General features: G+C 51.4%; 1 protein-coding gene across 6 annotated transcripts in view; it reads right to left on the bottom strand.

The window, feature by feature from the left end:
- TRPC3 (transient receptor potential cation channel subfamily C member 3) overlaps positions 1–19,420 on the bottom strand; it is an 82,037-nt gene extending 62,617 nt beyond the window's left edge. For all 6 annotated transcript variants that reach the window (XM_070416916.1, XM_070416915.1, XM_070416914.1 and 3 more), the window contains exon 1: positions 19,190–19,420. In XM_070416916.1, the coding sequence (XP_070273017.1) occupies positions 19,190–19,413 (224 nt within the window). In that variant the 5' untranslated portion in view covers positions 19,414–19,420. The remainder of the gene's footprint in view (positions 1–19,189) is intronic.
- Positions 19,421–20,587: the final 1,167 nt, after the last annotated feature.

Below are 20,587 nucleotides of genomic sequence, written 5' to 3' on the forward strand. Positions count from 1 at the left end.
GTGTCTATGTGTGCTGGTATGATGATAATTTTTAAGTGGGAAACGGCATTCACTGAGCTGCCCAGAAGAGAACTGTGTTTCATGACCAAACTCAATGACAAGGGTTTTAAACAATCCCATAAATGTTGTCAGTGTAAAAGTGAGCATGTTTGCTTATTATTAACTAGTGACCCAGTGCACGGGTTCATGCACATTGAAAGGAAATTAATTAGAAGGTGGCTGGTGGGGTGGGACTGGGTGACACGCCCTGGAGCCAACCTCCCGCGGTCCCTCCCCAGCCGGCCGTACCTGGGGTGGCACTGTGCCTCGAAGGGCATCTGCAGAGTGGGTGGGGTCCCTACAGCAGGTGGGGTCCCTCGGCCTGGCCTATGGGGATCGGGCCTAAACCAGCTCTCCAACATCCCCCAAGGGGTCCCGGAGTGCGAGAGGGCACTCTGCAAAGTTGCTGTCATACAGGGTGTGGAATGCAAATGCAAGTGTGCAGTAAACCAGATTCAGGGCTGACCGTGCCCCAGCAACAACATAACCCATGGCTGAAGGTGGAATCATGTGGCCCTTCGAGGAATCGGGCTCCCTCCCTCTCTGGTTTCAAGGCGTGTCACCTGAGAACCGCTGCTGCCAAGTCACTGCAGCTCGGCAACTCCTGCGCTGAGCTTCTGCCCCCTGGTGGTCAGTGAGCATCATAGTTACCGGTTGGACAGACACTTAGCATATTAGCCTTTTATATATATAGACTAGAGGCCCGATGCACAAAATTTGTGCAAGGGGCTTGGCCCTAGCAGCCGCAGCGGCTTGTGTCAGCCCTCGCAGCTCTGGCTTCGTCTGGAAGGTCGTTTGGCTGTCCGGCCTAATTAGCATATTATGCTTTTATTATTATAGAGTTCTGGTGCACGAAATTCATGCACAGGGGAAGGGGGTGCCCCTCAGCCCAGCCTGCACCCTCTCTAATCTGGAACCTCTAGAGGGATGTCCGACTGCCCTCTCACAATCCAGGACTGCTGGCTCCCAACCGCTCGCCTGCCTGCCTGCCTGCCTGATTGCCCCTAACCGCTTCTGCCTGCCAGCCTGATCGACGCCTAACTGCTCCCCTGCTGGTCCGGTCACCCCTAACTGCCCACCCTTGCCAGCCTGGTCACCCCCAACTGCCCTCTCCTGCAGGCCTGGTCGCCCCCAACTGCCCTCCCCTGCCAGCCTGGTTGCCCCTAACTGCCCTCCCCTGCTGGCCATCTTGTGGTGGCCATCTTGTGACCACATGGGGGCAGCCATCTTTGACCACAGGAGGCAGCCATCTTCTGTGTTGGGGTGATGGTCAATTTGCATATTACTCTTTTATTAGATTGGATAGTATGGACTTCATTGGTTAATATTTTTGGCATTAAGCTATACACTGGCACTCTTCAAATGGCTAGAATTTCCATATTGTGTAAAAGATGGATTTGATACTAACCATTGATATGTTGACATTATCTGTGACTACAGAATATATATACAGAATATATGCCTGCAATTTCAATCTAAACTCAGATGGGTTATCTTTGGGGAAGTAAACTCATTATTGGTTAGTGTTACATCTTAATGGAAAGGGCTTTTTATCTAGTGTTGCTACCTACAAAGAACATCACTTAAAAAACAAAAACCACCTTTTCTCCCAAAAGAGAGAAAATACTAGAAGATGATTCTTTTATAATTTTTTTTCTTTGTACATCTCAGTATCTAAAATTTTTTTCTTAGTATTTCTTCATTTTTGGGAACTTACACCTCCATATTGTATATTTGAGTTGAAATGTGGGATTTTAGTACTATACAGCACAAATCCCATGCGTCATTTTGATTTTGTCTTTAAAGGATTCGAACACTGAGTTAAGTGTGAAGTGAGATTTCTCCGTCAGAACAAATTACACTGCAATCCTATAGAATAAAAGCCTAATATGCAAATGGACTGAACAGCGGAATGACCAGTTGCTATGACATCCATTGACCACCAGGGGGCAGACGCTCAATGCAGGAGCTGCTCCCAGCCCGCATGCCTCAGGCCAGCCAAGGCAGGTGCCAGCAGGGGCCCCTCGATTGCCCCGCCAGTCACCCCGCAAAGGGCGGTGACTGGTGGTGGTGGTGGCGGGGGGGCTGGCTGGTGAGCTGGTGGCGGTGGGGGGCAGAGCCGGCCAGCGAGCAGCGCCCCCGATTGCCCTGCCAGTTGCCCCACAGATTGGCCCTGATCACCGGCCACGCCTAGGAACCCTACCCGTACATGAATTTCATGCACTGGGCCTCTAGTTTCATAACAAAAGAGCCAACTTAATGCTACTTAGCTTCATAGTGAATCCACATAGAAAGTGCCTTTTGTAAAAAACTTTCCTTACAGTGTGAAGGTGAGCTTCACTAATCTGGACTGATAGAATGGCATGAGCCACATTCGATTCATCCACAATGCATAAACCCGGTGCCAATCTCCGCTGGTCAGGGAAGCCTCTCCTCCAGCAGGAGAAATAAGGAAGGAGAGAGGGTGAACGGGAGAGGATGCTTAACTTCAGTAATGCCAACACTAACATCATTTTTCCAGACTGTTTATCCTCAGATCTGCATCCAGTGGGCGGACGCATTCACCGCTGCAGGGGCCTTCCTTCTGGTAGAGCATCAAAGGGCCACTCGCCTAAATCAGACACTCGACAAGAGCCACGTGCAGGCTCCTTCGTGGCTCAGACGGATGCTGGGAACATCTGACGGCTGCGGACTGAATTGTGTCCCTCCCACAAATCCCTATGTTGAAGCTCTGACCCCCAATGAGGTGGTATTGGGGATGGAGGGAATTAGGGTTAGATGAGATCATGAGGGAAGAGAACTCCTGATGGGATCAGTGCCCTTGTAAGGAAAGATACCAGAAAGCTTGCTCATTCTCCTCCCAGCTCCTCCCCCCATGTGAGGACACGGAGGGAAGTCAGCAGCCTGCAAGCCAGGAGGAGAGCTCACAGAACCTGGCCATGCTGGCACTCTGGTCTCGGACTTCAGGGTGTGAGAAAACGCACAGCTGTTGTTTAAGCCACCAGGTCTACGATGGTACTTTGTACAACAGCCCAAGCTAAGGAAGACACTGACCATACATCTTAAGGCAAAAAAAACCAACAAACAAAAAACAAACCCAACTTTTTCACGCTTTATGAAACAAACCTTGGGCTCTTAGGACTAGTTCAAACACTGACGCAGATAAAAAGTTCTTCCCGAGAAATATTTGGCGAACCCAAAGGCAACCCTTTTCTCCACTCTACTCAGAATCAAAAGCACAAGTAACACTCCGCAGTGCTTATAACTTCGCCATCAACCCCTCTGACCTCTGTCCGTGTCTCTGTAAGCGTGCCTTGAGGACCACCTGCCTCCAGATCACTTGGAATGCCTGTTAAAATGCAGATTTCTAGGCCCCGTTCTAGAAGACATGAATCAGAATCTCTCAGGAGAAGGTCCCTGGAATATCTGTTTCATATGCGCATCCACACGAAATGTGGGGACTCTCCCGTATAAATACAGTGAGCTATCCTGCACCAATGACCTCCGACTGTGAGACTTTCGAACACTTGGCACACTGTCCCTGCCAGATGTCAAGCAGAAATAACAGATCTGAGCGGAGGGACAAACAGCCTATGTTCACTGCGGTCCTCTAGGCTTTCTTGCTATTTAAAATCTGATCTCTAGGAAGCAACTGACTTGAGTCATAATAATCAGCCTGCAGAAATGCCTTCACCAGTGGCCCCCTGTTTTTATCAAGGATTGATATTTTTTAAAAGATTTTCTTCAATGTGGCATGGAAAGGGTTAAAGAGGCTGTCCATTATAGTGTTCGTTGTGCCTTTTATGGGGGTTCAAGTTCTAACATCATCCTAGAATTGTGTAGCAAGACGCCTCTCCAGATGAGTTTGCTTCCTTTAATCTAATAATATTGACGATGTAATCCTGGCCTCTGTGGGGATTTTTCCCACGGTATCCAGGAACTTAGTTTTGATCTGAAAATGCTCAATTACCATCACATTTCTACCCCAGACTTCAGTCTCTCCCCTCAACCGAAATGATTTCTCACCTAGATTTTAAGTCAATGATCCTCTATTCCATGTGTTTTACAGCTATTTTATAGTTATATAAATTCTTTTTTCTTAATAAATTTTATTGATTTTTTACAGAGAGGAAGGGAGAGGGAGAGTTAGAAACATCAATGAGAGAGAAACATCGATCAGCCGCCTCCTGCACATCTCCCACTGGGGATGTGCCCGAAACCAAGGCACATGCCCTTGACCGGAATCGAACCTGGGACCCTTTCGTCTGCAGGCTGATGCTCTATACACTGAGCCAAACCAGTTAGGGCTTATATAAATTCTTTTTTTAAAATAGAGTATTAATAAATACCTCCTCACAAATGCCCCACTGCCAATCCCTGGCTGGTAAGGCCATGCTTTATATATCATTACCCTGTGCCCCACAAGGAGTACATACTCAATGAATACCTGTCCGGTTGAGCTCCCAAATCTCTTCCCAGGTCCTGTCCTCTCACTTGACCTCAGGTCCCACATGGACAACCCCTTGTCCCCTGGTCACTCTAAAACGCCCCTCTCCCTGAAGCCAGCGCCCATCATCTCAGGCTGCTTACTCAGGGCTAGCAAGTTCGGTCACCTGTGACTCACTGTTTCCATCCTGTCGGTCACTACATTCTGCAGCTCCTCCTTGGGAATGTTTCTCATCGTGGTCCTTTCTCCTAGGTCTCACTGCCTGACCCCTCCTCCAGATGCTTCAGAGGTCAAGGCTGAGCCGTACCCGGTTTGGCTCAGTGAACAGAGCGCCAGCCTGCGGACTGAAAAGTCCCAGGTTCGATTCCGGTCAAGGGCATGTACCTTCATTGTGGGCACATCCCCAGTAGGGGGTGTGCAGGAGGCAGCTAATCAATGTTTCCCTCTCATTGATGTTTCTAACTACCTCTCTCCCTTCCTCTCTGTAAAAAAAATCAATAAAATATATATTTTTTTAAAAAGAGGTCAAGGCTGGGTCCTTTTTACAGGTTAAGGCAGGGTCCGTACAACAGGTGCAGGCTGGGTCCCTACAACAGGTACAGGCTGAGTCCCTACAACAGGTACAGGCTGAGTCCCTACAACAGGTGCAGGCTGGGTCCCTACAACAGGTGCAGGCTGGGTCCCTACAACAGGTGCAGGCTGAGTCCCTACAACAGGTGCAGGCTGGGTCCCTACAATAGGTGCAGGCTGGGTCCCTACAACAAGTGCAGGCTGGGTCCCTACAACAGGTGCAGGCTGAGTCCGTACAACAGGTGCAGGCTGGGTCCCTACAACAGGTGCAGGCTGGGTCCCTACAACAGGTGCAGGCTGGGTCCCTACAACAGGTGCAGGCTGAGTCCCTACAACAGGTACAGGCTGAGTCCCTACAACAGGTGCAGGCTGGGTCCTTACAACAGGTGCAGGCTGGGTCCCTACAACAGGTCCAGGCTGGGTCCCTACAACAGGTGCAGGCTGAGTCCTTACAATGCTCTCCACAGAGATGTTGTGAGGGAAGGCAATTGCCCTTCACTGAGGGCCCAGTGTGTGCATGTTTTTCATGCACTATCGTATTTAATTCTCATGAGAATGCTACGAAGCAGGTATTATTTTCTCTGTTTCCTAAATGAGAAAACTGAGCTCACGAAAGTTAACCCACAGGAAAATGCCCGGGCTGAGGGTGACCCGCAGAGATGGGTGGGTGGTATGTGTGGGGGGCAGTGGAGAAGACAGGTTTTAGAGGGCAGGTGCAAAGAGAACGTTCATGGTAATTTTACAGCTTCTTGCAAGAAAGGAGACTTTGCGAGCAGAATTTGGGAAAAGGGGATTGTCTTGAGGAAGGATTTGCTCCATTCCTCTTCACTCTAATGAATGCTGAAGCAGCTGGCCCCGGAGCGCCCTCGCTCACACACAGAAAGCTCGCCCACCGGGCACCACAGCCGGTGCTCACTGCCCGGGAGAAGGAAGACAGAGCAGAGGGAAGGATCTGTCCCCACGTGGATCCAATAGGCCAGCGGTTCTCAACCTGTGGGTCGCGACCCCTTTGGGGGTCGAACAACCCTTTCACAGGGGTCGCCTAGGACCATCAGAAAACACATATATAATTACATATTGTTTTTGTGATTAATCACTATGCTTTAATGATGTTCATTTTGTAACAATGAAATTGGGGGTCACCACAGCATGAGGAAGTGTATTAAAGGGTCGCGGCATTAGGAAGGTTGAGAACCACTGCAGTAGGCTGAGGATCCACCGAGGAGGTTCTTACTCTGCTTACTCTTTTGCAGGTCTGGTCCGGCCCAGCCTGGCCAAGTAGCAGAATGGTGGGGCCTTCTCAAGCCACCCTCGGCTCCCACGTGCCGTGGAGCCCGCGATGAGAGTGAGAGCTGGGGAACCTGCCCCGAGACGAGAGACGACCCCGGTGCTGTGCGCTGGACCCGGGACACGTGCTGCGGGCGCCGGGCCCTGCAGCCCGTGGGAGCTGAGCGGAAACCGCGGACACCGGGGAGCCCAGCTGGGTCCTGACAAAGGCAGGTCAGCCAAGATCAAGTCACTTCCGCCGACAGGCAGCACCGAGCAGACAAGGAACATCGCCCAGAGATCAGAAGTCAGAGGACGCCAACTCTGTCCCCTCCAGGCACACACGTGGCCCCTTCCTCAAAGCCCAGATGCTAGAGACACAGCAGAGGGAAGAGCAGCTTTCCAAAAACCTGGGCAATTTTATCCAAGCGAGAGGCGATTGCTTTAAAAAGAAAGTGCACTTTACAGCATCAAACTAAGATCAGTGACATCGGCCTCCGAGCATCTCTCCGGGGGGCCCTAACCAGGGTGGACACTTGGACCATGAGGAGACTCCGACCCCTGGTGAGGAATCAGCAACAAAGACACAGCTACAGGCCCAGGAGACACTGTCCTGGCTGAGCAAGTCCCTTGGGAACGCAGGGCAAGCCTTCCCTCCTGGTTCACGCACATAACTGCCTAATTGCTTAATTAACCTAATTGCCTAATTTATTGATTGCTTAATTCACTCGTTGAAGGAGAATACGTGTCTGTTGAGCAAGCAAAACACAAAACACAATTTAAAAAACTAACTTAAACCGCAGGTTGGACAATTGGTTCATTTTCTCTCCCCGCCAGCAGGCGGCGGCCCCCGAGAAAGACCTGCCAGAGGTGGTGGGTCACAGGGGCACCTCGTTGCAGCTCACGCAGGTGGCTGCTTCCTGGACCTGCTCCACCTGCTGCAGGGATGGTTCCTCTGTTCCCACCTGGGCACACGCTTACTCCGGCCACTCGCCGCCTCAGATCCTTCCTACCTTCCGTGGCCCGGCCCGTATTACACGCCTGGTCACCAGGACACCTGCGAGATTCTGTTCACCCTGCAACGCTGAGCCTCTGGCCTTTCTGAAACCCGTCCTGACCCCTGCAGCCTGGGCTTGTCATCCTGCTGCTCTGCCCTGAATCTGTGCACTTGACTTTATTTCGTCTCCTTAATGATTGTCTCCTGGGACACTCATGTCCCCTAAGGTCAACTGGAGACAAATGCTTCCTGCTCCCAATTTCGTCTCAAACTTATTTGCGTCGTCTCAACAGAGCCAAACACATGCAGCAGAGCAGTGGTTCTCAACCTTTAAAACAGTTCCTCATGTGGTGACCCCCAACCATAAAATTATTTCCGTTGCTACTTCATAACTGTCATGTTGCTACTGTTATGAATTGTCATGTAAATATCTGATATGCAGGATGGTCTTAGGCGACCCCTGTGAAAGGGCCGTTCGACCGCCAAAGGGGTCGCGACCCACAGGTTGAGAACCGCTGCAGTAGAGGCTCACACTCCTGCGCGCTGATACTAACTCTACAGAGGAAGAGCCCTGGTTAGAAGGACACCTTGCGGAAGGTCGCTGGAAGGTAGAGAACTGGGAGATGAGACCCAGGGGCCCGTGCCAGGCTCTCTCTACTTCACCGCCACCGCGCTGTGCCAGGGAGTAAGAAAAGTGATAACAGTTTGCAACATAACAGCGTCACTCCACGTTTAGCTTCTGTGTCGGAACGTTTGGTTCTGTAAGGAGCAGTTTCCGAAATGGCTCTCTGGGTGGAGTCACAAGGTCTTTCGCACTCAGCAGCAACTGACATTAGCCAAGTCACCTTGTCCCTTGTGGGAAGGAGGCGAAGAACTAATCAGCCACTCCGTCCATCTAGCAAGGAAGCGGGCCAAGTAATAACACCGCCGTGTGAGCCAAAGCAGGGAGAATCACACCCGAATTGTTTGGACTGATCCGCTCACAGGCCGGAGAGAGTACATGTGCCAGCGGGCGAGGACTTGGTCTGTCATCCTGCGAAGGGCAAGGAGAGCAGACGGAGCCACAGGAGAGAGTGGTGAGGAAAGCACAGCAGAGGGGACAGTGTGAGAGCGACCGCAGGCCGGCTATGGTGCTGGACGGAAGCGGTGATGGCCGTGCACAGCAGGCGCTGACACAGGGCAAGGACGGCGTAGAGGAAAAGTCAAAAATAACAAACCCCACTGCCCCCTGGCAAGCAGGCACCTGCCGGCCAACGTGGCCATCTCTGGGCACATCTGCCATCGGCGCACCTTACCCATGGAAGGAGGGAAGGGCATCTGACCAAGGGCCTCAACAGTGTCATCAAAACACACGTGTAGACCGCCTGTCAATATACGTGTTTGTGGGGCGGGAGCTGGCGGACGCTCAGGAGCCCCTAAATGCGCAACGTGCAAGGATGCAGGACGGCGCCCCATCAGCGCCACTGTCTGGGGGACGGGATGGGGGCTTCGGCTGGGCCATGACCCACAGCCCTCCCCCTGAGCCTGCACCCCGGCAGCACGAGCAAGTGGTAAGGCACAGGCTGGCACAGGAGCGACCCAACGGCAGGTCCAGCGCTCCCGTTAAACAGAAGAGCGAGCTTTCGTTCCTAAAGACTCTCATCGGACAAAAGCCTAGAAGGTAGAGATTCCAGCACTTCCAGGTCTAGAAGGTCCCGGGTCCACAGCCGTGAATCCCGAGCGGTTCTGCTGGCCTGTGGTCCAGGACTCGACACGCATCGGTTGGTACACCTGTCAGACACGTGCCATCCCGCCTCCCTGTCACCTGCTCAGGGAAGCGGTGCCAGGCCCCCAGCAGCGGAACAGAGAACAAGCCAGTCGCAGTGCGCTTCCTCTGAAGTCCGGGGGCAGCGGGAGGGCCCCTGACCATTGCCCGCAGACTTCTCCATAATGTTTCCTAAATATACGTGCCCAAGAAAGTGCTCGTGCAAATGCCTTCTAGAACTTCATGTTCTCGCTTCCAGAAATGGCATTTGGGGTGTCGCTCCATCAAGCCCCCCATCGCGCACCCTCGCATCGCTGCTCTCCTGCCCGTGTCCTCGACAATCCGTCAGCGCCCTGGGGAGCAGGGGCCGTCTCTCTCCAGCTCCCAGGCGCATGGCCGGCGAGGATCTAAGTGAGACGGATGGACGCGCAGAGGCACGCGTGCTGAACCTGGAGACGGGAGGCCCGGGAACAGGCAATTTTCCCGTCCAGATCAAAGAACACCCTTGGTCATATGTGATTATGTGTGGAAGGGGTGATGGAGGGGAATTGGAGCAATTCTTCTATTAAAAAGAATGTCACGAGTACTTGGATATAAATCAATAATCATAAATTAAAGTAATGTAAACAGCCATTCTCCTTGCAAAGCAGATTTCGGCTTAATTCCACTTAATTCTTAGTTATGCCACAAAAAGTAACAGACAGATTCTGAATCTCTTGATTTTGGTCTTTCAAAAAGTTATGTTTTGCCAGGATAATTTGGGGGCAAATGGAGGATTAATCTCAGAATTAATAAGATCTAATAATTATTACTTAAACTTACTTTTGAAAACAAACTAATTTTCACAATACTTCCTAATACTAATTTTTGTTATTTCAGGAAGATTAGTGACAATGAAATTAGAAGTCAAATACAAGTTCAGTCTGTAATTGAACAAGAATTGAGACACAATGAACTCAAAAAATAAAAAACTTCTTATCCAAGAGAAGCTCATATTTGCCTATTTAAATATATTAGATAGATAGAATATATATATATATAATCACTAGTGTTATTAGAAGCCAAGGGATCTGGTTTTCTATCATTATCATCCATATCCAAGGTCAAAAGTCTGAGGTCTGAAGATGCTTGCTCACCTCTCATCACCCTGTGATCTACTTTTTAACAGAGAATCCAGACACATCAGTCCTACTTGACAAAATGTATTTACAAATGCAAAAGAATCTTACCACTGTCATGCTCTCTCCTTAGCGCAGTGGTCGGCAAACCGCGGCTCGCGAGCCACATGCGGCTCTTTGGCCCCATGGCATGGGCCACGAAGTTTCAATCGCACTGTACGTGCGCGCCCGCGCGTGGTATTTTGTGGAAGAGCCACACTCAAGGGGCCAGTTTGCCGACCCCTGCCTTAGTGGGTCTCACACTTGTGGACACTGAAATCTCTTTGTTTAAAAAGAGCGAGGACCAAACCCATATCATCACCTATTATTTGAACAGTGCAAAGGGAAAAGGGGCATTTTTTTGGAACTAGATAATTATAGACAAATATCCGACCTAGATGCTGAATTAAGGACAAAATGCTATGAAATCCTAATTATTCTCCTAAAGCCACTGCTGAGGCCCTTATGCACAAGTGTGAAGCTAGCCACCCCACAGTTCACAGCTCCAGACCTTCTACCCGGGCCAGACTCCTGCGTGTCCACCCTGCCCAGGCCCCTACTCTGGTCCTCTGCCTGTGGTGCCAAGGGCATGTGGAGAAGGAGACTGCCCAACGGCCCTTCATTGTCACTAGAGCATGCTCCTAAGGGGCAGTCATCTGAGTGTGGGACTTGGTGGCTTTACATGGGGGTCTTCAGATGGCCTTCCTATCACACTGTTCAGGTCACCATCTATGGGGACTGCAGATGGCCCTCCTATCACACTGTTCAGGTTACTATCTACTCCATTTGCCTAATAAGATCTCTCATGATTCAGAATTTTCTTCCTTCTGTGATCTTGGTTCAGTTAATAATACTCTCTTCACCAGGGCCTAAGTGAAGGCCTAAAACCCAATCACAGGGTGTCTGGTTTCAAGACAATGGAATAAAGGCCTTTCCTGCCCCATCTCCTCTCCAAAATTACCCCCTAAACAACAAGGAAAGCAAAGAGCAGAAACACAGATTTCATCTTTCTGAAACCAAAGGGCATTTGGGACCCGCCCACAGTACGTGAGGACAGAAGAGAGGAGTTGACAGGCCTGTGAGGACTTAGCAGAGGGGAGGGCGGTCCAGCCACGGTGCCGGTAATAAGAAGCTCATCCACCTGCTCGGTTACCAGAAAAGGCCCAGAAATTGGAGGCCAAAGAAATTCCAGAAAGTAGAGATGGGGCAGGAGCCAAAAATGAGGGAATTGGCTGAAAACCTGTATAAGGAGTAGTTAGAAACCCTTCCCCCAGATCTCCAACCCCCAACTGACATGATCAAGTGAAAATCTCACCCCTGCAGGAAACAGGATATAAAATATCTGGAGAAATAGGAACAGAGATGCTCTAGATGTGGGGATACCAGGCCCAGGGAAGGGCAGGAACCAAGAACAGGGGGATCCCTGCCCAGTTCCAGAGTAATAGCAGCAGGTTTATTTTTTTAAATACTGCATTTCTGAAATAAGACAAAATGCTACAACACGGAATACTCATAAAACGAGGAAGAGCTCTTAGAGATAAAAAACAACAACAACACTATATAATAGTTAAAATGGGAAAAAATCATGAGAGAGTTGGGGGACAGAGTCAAGGGAACATTTTTTTCCTTTTTTTATTGTTTAAAGTATTATATATGTCTCCTTTTCCCCCCAATTGACCCCCACCACCACTCCCACCCCCCAGGACAAGGCCCCACCACCCCAGTGTCCCTGTCCATTGGTTATGCTAATATGCATGTATACAAGTCCTTTGGTTGATCTCTTACCCCGCCCCTCCCCTGCCTTCTCTTTGTCTCTGAAGGGAACATTTCAGGAAGAAGAAGAGAAAAGACAAGTGTTGGAAAACGGGAGAGGAGAGAGAAAAACCAGGGATCAGTCCAGAAAGTCCAACATCCAAATAATAGGAATTCCAGAAAGATAGACTGAACATAGTGGGTAGGAAATAATAAAAGAAATAATACATGAAAACTTCCCAGACTGTAGATCATAATCTTCAGATATTGAAAAGGCTCATCAAGTGTCCGGCTCTCGTAATGAACAAAGAGTGATCTCATTTATATGTGGAATCTAATGCACAAAATAAATCGATGGACAAAATAGGACTAGAGGCATGGATATATGGAACCATTTCAGAGGGAAGGCGGGTGGGGAGGACTGGAAGAGATCAGCCAAAGAACATGGACACAGACAATAGTGTGGTGAATGCCTGGGCGGGGGTGGCAGTGGCTGGGTGGAGGGGAACAAACAGGGAGGGGGAGAAATGGGGGACATCTGTAACAGTGTCAACAATAAAAATAAAAAAGAACAAAGACTGACACCAAGACAGATCATCCTGAAATTTCAGAATAGCACTAATGAAGAAACAATTCTTTTCATTTTTCCTAAAAGCTTCCTGAAGAAAAAAATAATAATTGAAAACCACATTCATAGGAAGTCGGAGGGTTTTAGAAGGGATGTCTCCAAGAAACTGTACAGAGGCTGCAGAAGATTTAGCTAAAGAAGCGAGAACAGATGAGACCATATTTACTCAAGAAAAACAAGTAATTAAAAAAGAAATGCAATCTTACTATGCCACCTGACTCAGCAGTGAACAATAGTGACATGGTCGTCATAATGAAGGCTTTAGGATATTAACCAGAAATTGTGTTAAGAGGTGTAGTAGAGGATGGAGGGAGAATGAGATGTATGAGTGAGTGAAAACTCCCCCGAGACTACTGCTAATCCCCAAAGCAGTGGTTCTCAACCTTCCTAATGCCGCGACCCTTTAATACAGCTCCTCCTGCTGTGGTGACCCCCAAGCATAAAATTATTTTCGTTGCTACTTCATCACTGTAATTTTGCTACTGTTATGAATCATAATGTAAATATCTGATATGCAGGATGTATTTTCAGGGGTCACAACCCACAGAGTCTAAAGCAGGGGTCCTCAAACTACGGCCCGCGGGCCACATGCGGCCCGCCGAAAACATTTATCCTGCCCGTCGGGTGTTTTTGCCGCTGCTGTGTGCATAGGAATTTGTTCATAGTTTTTTTTTTAAACTATAGTCCGGCCCTCCAATGGTCTGAGGGACAGTGAACTGGCCCCCTGTTTAAAAAGTTTGAGGACCCCTGGTCTAAAGTGTATGACTAGCCAGAGGGTAGTAGTTGAAGGAGCTGAAAGTGGGCAGGAAGAGAAAGGAAGGGAACCAGGGAACTACGGGGGGTGAAGGGGGGTACGGGGGGGGGCGTGCTATTGTTCTTTAAGCCTTCTTAGCACCAGCTAACTTACAAAACGATATCCATGTATTACTTCGATAGTATATAGAATAACTTCAAACAACCAGCAGAAATAACAGCTCTATATTGTACATAGAGAAATTACTCCTCTGAGGGATAAACTAATATTACAATGAAAAGGTTCAGATGATTGAAGGTCTCAAGTCTAAAGCTGTGCTGGTCTTCAAAACGAAACCCTAACTGTGGAGAAACCCGCCTCCTCGTCAGTAACACCAGGGTGACCTCAGTCCTCAACGTCCAAACCCTGCCCCTGGAGACTTAACAGGCCTTAGAGAATCTGAGCTCTGTCCCGGGGCGGGAGGACGATGCCACTTCCAATCTGATGCCCAATCCGCGCACCCCGCCGCGCACCCCGCCGCCGAGCTAAGCCTGGACCGGGCATTAGATGAAGCCAGTGCCACAGAAATTACCTCCAACTAGGTCCTCTGGGTGACAAGGCCTAGGGCCCTCCTCTTCAGCTCCCATCACACAGAACTGAGCCTATCATTTTAACCTGCTAATCAGTCTGTGACTTTATTTTTTAATAATTTTTTTAAATAAAAAATTGAATGTCAGGTGTAAAATATGATGATTCGATATACATAGTGAAAAAGGTTATTAACGTATCCACCTCCTCATAAAACTCCTCTTTTTTCTTTTTTTTTCTTTTTTTTAAAAAATATATTTTATTGATTTTTTTACAGAGAGGAAGGGAGAGAGATAGAGAGTTAGAAACAGTGATGAGAGAGAAACATTGATCAGCTGCCTCCTGCACATCTCCCACTGGGGGTGTGCCCGCAACCCAGGTACATGCCCTTGACCGGAATCGAACCTGGGACCCTTCAGTCCGCAGGCCGACGCTCTATCCACTGAGCCAAACCGGTTTCGGCTTCTTTTTTCTTTTTGATGAGAGCATCTGAAGTCTACTCTCTTAGCAAATAGCCAAGATCCAAGATGTGAAAACAACGTAAGTGTTCATTGGCAAATGAGTGGACAGAGAAATTGACATATGTATCTAAATCACACTGGAATATTATTCAGCTCAACACAGGAGACCCTGCCATTTGTGACAACACAATAAACCTGGAAGATGTTGTGCAAAGTGAGATAAGCCAGACGCAGGAAGGAAAACAGCGTGTGATCTCGCTTATGTGTGGGATCTGAAAACATCAGGTACCTGGGAACAGAGAGCAGATAGGTGGCTCGGGTGTGGGAAACGCAAGGAGATGTTGGTCGAAGGAGGCAAAGCTGTAGGACAGGGGAGCCCAGAGCTCCCATGGCCAGCAGGACGACTCCGGTTAATGATTCTGTATCGAATACGGAAGCTGTTAGTCTGCTGAGTAACGCCCAGAAAATGACGCTGCTTCTCTGTGTACCAATGTCCTCCTTTCCAAATGATAAAACCTGCGTTGAGGAGGTGCGATTCAAGCTAGTGAGTACAGGTGACAGCCCGAAGTATTATGTAAACACAATTATTGCTTTTACTAGGAAAGCACCTCCTCCAGGGAAAACCGGAATGGAATTCTCTTTCCTAGACGCCCTTCTCTGTGAAGATGACGCTGCAGAGACCTGAGGTCCCGTGCCCGGTGTTACCACAGGGGCCGAGCCTTCTTACAAAGCGACTCCGACGTTCCTCTCTGGGTTTATTGCGTATTTGACAACTGTGGGTCAGTTCTTCCCTCTTCTTGAAACTCCCCTCTCTAGGCAGCCTGGCCTTGGTACCACCAGCCCCTTCCTCGTTTTCTGTGTCCTTGCTTCTCTCTCTCTCTCTCTCTCTCTCTCTGTCTCCTCTCTCCTCTCTCCTCTCACAAAAATATGTTCCCTTAGATAAGAGAGCCTGGGCGCCTTTGTTTTTCCCATCACATTTCTTCTTCGGTGATGCCACACACTCTGCAACCATTCCCATCAGATAGTCAGGAGACTCTCAGATTCCCTGAGCTTTAAACTTGCCTTTCCGTCTTTCTGTTTGACAAACCCTCCTCTCTGTCCTTTTCAACAATGACATCAATCATCTCTTAGTTATCTAGGTTCAAATCACCAAGTCCTCCCTGACCCTGCTTTCTCTATAAACCATGGAGAAAGCAGTTAGCTGCCATTTCCCAAGGATTCCATCTGTATTCTCTCTTCTAATCTCTCCTCCTTCCATGCCATCAGTACCACACAGTTACAGATCCTGACCTCAGCCTGGCTAGCCACAACAGCCCCTAATTTACTTATTCACAGTCTGCCAATTGCCACTTCAATCCATCCTGCTCTCAGAGTGCCTTTGATCAAATTGCTGCTGCTTTGAAACAATCAATGACTTCCTATTGCTTCTTCCTGGCATACGGATCCTCCACATTAATGCCCCAAACCAACACATCCCGCTCCATCTCACTGCTTTCCTACACATATCTATGTTCCAACCAAACTCCACTAATATCCCCTAGACAGGCCTGGCATTTGGGGAGAGGGGTGGGGGGCGGGGGAGAGAAGGCTTGAATTAATTACCCGTTCTGTCTCTGCCTCATAGCCTATGCATTTTTTTTCTAAAATATGTTTTTATTGATTTCAGAGAGAGGAAGGGAGAGGGAGAGAGGGATGGAAACATCAATGGTGAGAGAGAATCATTGGTTGGCTGCCTCCTGCACGCTCCCTACGGGGGGTTGAGCTGAAACTGGGGCATGTGCCCTGACCAGGAATCTCACCGTGGCCTCCTGGTTTATGTGTGAGGCTCAACCACTGGGCAACACTGGCCAGGCACATCTTTTAAGGCCCACAAAGGTTTCCTCAATTTCTCCACAACCTTAAGTTGTCCGTCTCCCCTTTGCACTTGACCCTACATAGCTCTATCCTCGGCCTGTGTGTGTGTGTGTGTGTGTGTGTTTATGCTGCTTATTCTACTCTAACTTGTAGCATAATTGCTTCATTCTCACCTCACCCTCATGAGACTTTAAATTTCTTTCTTGAGTGCAGACACGTTGTCAGACTCATCTTTGTGGCTTGCTGTACTCAGCCTGCACTTTGCACATGTGAATGCTTAAGAAATATCTTTGAATTGAAATTCATGAGAATGTCGTCAAATGCCTTTTTGGAGTTGATCAGATATATTACAACCAAATAGGTTTCGGGGATGAGGTCATCTTGCCAATGACATATGACTTGGTCCTAGGTTGGCAAATAATTAAAGTAAAGGAAGATTCCATTTGAATCACTGGTTGAAGCAAGAGTTCTATCAAAGGTTTTTTTAAAAGTCTTGTTAGTGATATAACAGATGTCATTCTTCCTCCTAAGAAATGTGTTTAAAATTTCCAAACAGCCCAGCCGGCCATGGCTCAGTGGTTGAGCATTGACCTATGACCTATGAACCAGGAAGCAGCAGTTCGATTCCCAGTCAGGGCATATGCCTGGGTTGTGGGCTTGATTCCCAGTGGGGGTCATACAGGGGACAACCGATCAATGATTCTCTCTTCTCATTGATGTTTCTGTCTCTCACTCCCCCTCTCCCTTCCTCTCTGAAATCAATCTATACTAATCAAAAGTTAATATGCTAATTAGACCAGATGTCTTCTGGGCATCCTTCCAGACAAAGCCACGGTGGCAGGGGCCCAGGCAGAGGCGGTTAGGGGCGATCAGGCCAGCAGGGGAGGGCAGTTAGGGGGAGATCAGGCCGGCAGAGGAGGGCAGTTATAGGGCGATTAGGTAGGCAGGCAGAGGCAGTTAGGGGTGATCAGGCAGGCAGAAGAGTGGTTAGGAGCCAGCGGTCCCAGATTGTGAGAGGGATGTCCGACTGCCAGCAGTCGGACGTCCCCCGAGGGGTCCCAGATTGGAGAGGGTGCAGGCTGGGCTGAGTGAAAACCACCCCCGCCCCCCTGCACAAATTTTGTGCACCAGGCATCTAATATATATATAAAATTCCAAATAGACTCCTGGGGCATGGAGCCGTGGAATGAACCCCAGGACTGCCCTGAGGAGTCTTCTTGGTGGAAGTGGCTCCACCCTCAGCATCCCTTCTATTCTGCCTTCTGCAGGCGACCTGGGGCCATCCTGCTCCGATCCCATCCTAGGGTAGGGCTGTTTGTTCCCCTGCTCTGAAACTGGGCATGTTCTACTCAGATGGCACACAGAGCTCATCTCTGCTGGATACCAAGAGACAGACACCAAGCTAGTCTCTGATGTTCCCCAGCCACAGGCCTCAGCCACAGGCCAAACAGCCAAGACTTTTTTTAAAAAACCTTTGACAGAACTCTTGCTCCAACCAGCGATTCAAATGGAATCTTCCTTTATCTTAATTATTTGCTAACCTAGGACCAAATCATTTATCATTGGCAACGGAGAGCTGGCTGCCCTGCCGCCAGAAGAAATGTTTCTTCATGTCTCTCTCCCCAAAATGACCCCGTCTTCTCACCCACCCGAGGAACAAGCGGGCGACAACACTTGCTGAGTTATGTGAACGCCCCACAGACAGAAGCTGTTCCATCAGCAGCTGGACCGCAGGCTGCGGCGGCGCTGGCCCCGCGCGCGCTTGGGCAATGGACCCCCACCTCGGAAAGGCAGGATCCCCGCTCCGCCCGCTTCTCCGCTGAGTGCTCTGGCGTCCAATTTAGTTTTAAAGAATCAAGAAATGGAGCGGGGTTCTAAAACCCAAATGGACAAAAGGAAAAAAACGTTTAAAACCCCAGGGAGGCGAGCGGGGGCGATCGGATCCCAGCGGATCCCATGACTTCCCTCTGTTTCCTGGGCCCCGTCCCGCAGGCTGATCGTCAGCAACAGCCGAACCCCGCGGAGTACGACGCCCATTTAGAAGCAGAGCCTCCCCGGGCCGCCTTCTCCGGCCTCTGGTGTCTGTTTCTGGGGTGGCTGGTGGGTCCCGGTGGCCCCAGCGGCCGAGACGGGGCAGCCGGCCGCCCCCGACAGTAGGGGGCGCTGCAGAGCCACCTGCCCGGGCCCCGGGGCGGGCCGGACCGCGGCCCTCCGACCCTCGCTTCCCACCTCGATCTGAGGTTCTTCCTAAAAAAGACAGTAAAACCCGGGGTACGTGACAGCAGCGCGAGGGAGCCTGCGCCCTGGGAGAGGAGCCGCCCTCTTGTCCATCCGCTCCGCGTCTCCAGACCCGGGCACGAAGCGAAGGTGCTCCTTCCACACTGAGCGCGCCGACCCCGCCTTCCAGGCCCCCGGCCGGCCCCCCCGCCCCCCGGGGACCCGCAGGGCCCGGTGCAGGCTCCCGGGGAGCGGGCCGTCGGGAAACGCGCGGCCGGGCACACCGCCCACCACACTCTGTCGCACACGGTCCCCTCCCTTCGCCCCGACGGCCCGAGCCTCCGAGGCGACCCGCGTTCCCCGGTGGCTCACGCTGGGACGCGGGCGAGTCGGAGGCGCGCGCGCCCGGGCCAGTGCGCCCATGGCCTTCCTCGACCCCCACCCCGAGAGGAGCGGGGCCCCCGGCATCGTCCCGGGGTCCCGTCCGCGGCGCCACGCGCGCCCCCGGCTGCCGGCGAGGACGCGTCCACGGGCTGAGAGCGCGCCCGGCGTCCGCGGTGCTGGCTCGCGGGGCAGGTCCGCGCGCTTCCGCCGGGACAGGGCCCCGCCACGCCGTCCGCGCCCCGGAAGTCCCCCCGGGACGGGTCCCCGAATCAAACCGGCTGGGGCCTGAGGTCCCGGGCCCGTCGCGGGATGGCGGGGCGCCTCCCTCCGGGCCGCCGCGGCCGGTACTTACAGATCGGGCTCCGGCGACCAGGGCGGCGGGCGGTGGCCGTGCGGTTCCCGCGACCAGGTCTCCGAGCGCAGCTCCAGGCCCCCGTTGACGCCCCTCCAGCCCCGCCGGCGGCGCTGCGGCTCGGCGCCCGCGTCCTCGCCCTCCTCCTCCTCCTCCTCCTCCTCCTCGGGCGCCGGGAAGGTCACCCTCGCCGGCTCCTTGCACTTCCTGACCTTGGTGGACATCGCGCCGGCCGCGGTGCGAGCGCGGGGACGCCAGCCGCCGGCCTCCGCCTCCGCCGCGCCGTCTCCCCGCCGCGCCCCCGGCCCGCCTCCCGCGCCCCGCGCAGCCCCGGACGGGGAGCGAGGAGGAGACCGCGGCGCCGCCGCCCACCATCCACCCGCGGCAGCTGCGGCGGCGGCGGCGGCGAGGACTCAGCCCGGGGCCGAGCGGGGCGCGCCGGCTGCCTGCTCCGCCGCCCGCGCCTGCTCCGACAGCATCGCTCGCCGGGATGGAGCGCCGCTCGGGGCCAGGGCGCTGGAGGGGGCGGGGACCGGCTCCTCCGACTGGCGCTGGAGCGGAGTCGGGCCAGCAGGTGGGGAGGCAGGAGGTCAGAGAACTGCCCCCTCCCCTCCGCCGTCCCTGCCAGAGGCCCCGCCGCCTCCCCTGCAGACGCAAGTTCCCTGAAGGAAGGAGAAGAGAAATCGGCCGCGACTGGCTCATTGACCTGCAGCCCTGTTCACCCCTCGACTGCGGAGCGTCACTTTTCCTGGTTCCTCACCGAGGCTTAACGGAACCCGCGGGGTTCAAGTGCACGTCCCAGGGCCTCTGGGCCCCGGGATGGCGATGCTTTGAATGCGCATGATGCTTGGGGTTGTGGGGTTTTTAGAATGAATCTCAGAGCATCTGACAGGATATCTATACTTTCCAAGGAATATCTTCCAGCAAAATTTAAAGTCTCCTTTTTAAAACCAAACCAAAAACAAAAAAAAAAAAGCATTTTAAAATACAAGAGCAGTATTTCTTCTAGGAGAAAAGACTCGTGGAATTTTAGTCCGAAGGCGTCTTAAGGATCAAGGAACTTATCCCCACTTTAGAAATAAGGAAACGGAGGCCCAGGGAGACTGAGGAAACAAACAAGGCGGCAGCTGGTGGGGAGACTCAGACTAGAGGCAGGCCAGTATCCTCCACGGTTCCTGCTGCCTCCAGTACGCAGCCGTCCAGCAAGTCCAACTTGGAAGAATCACAGAAATACCAGAGGCGCTGCGATGAGATAAAAAGATAATTCATTTCTTACTGTGTCCAATTTTACCGTATTTCTTTGAGGAGCGGTTCTTTCCAAAGTTAACAAAACACACATAAGGAAATGTAGCTCTTTGGAACTTAATTCAAGTCAATAACACACTGTGTGTTGTGTTC

The sequence above is a fragment of the Myotis yumanensis genome, unplaced genomic scaffold, assembly GCF_028538775.1.
Source record: "Myotis yumanensis isolate MYYU_CA2020_CCGP unplaced genomic scaffold, mMyoYum1.0.hap1 SCAF_5, whole genome shotgun sequence".
Classification (NCBI taxonomy): Eukaryota; Metazoa; Chordata; class Mammalia; order Chiroptera; family Vespertilionidae; genus Myotis; species Myotis yumanensis.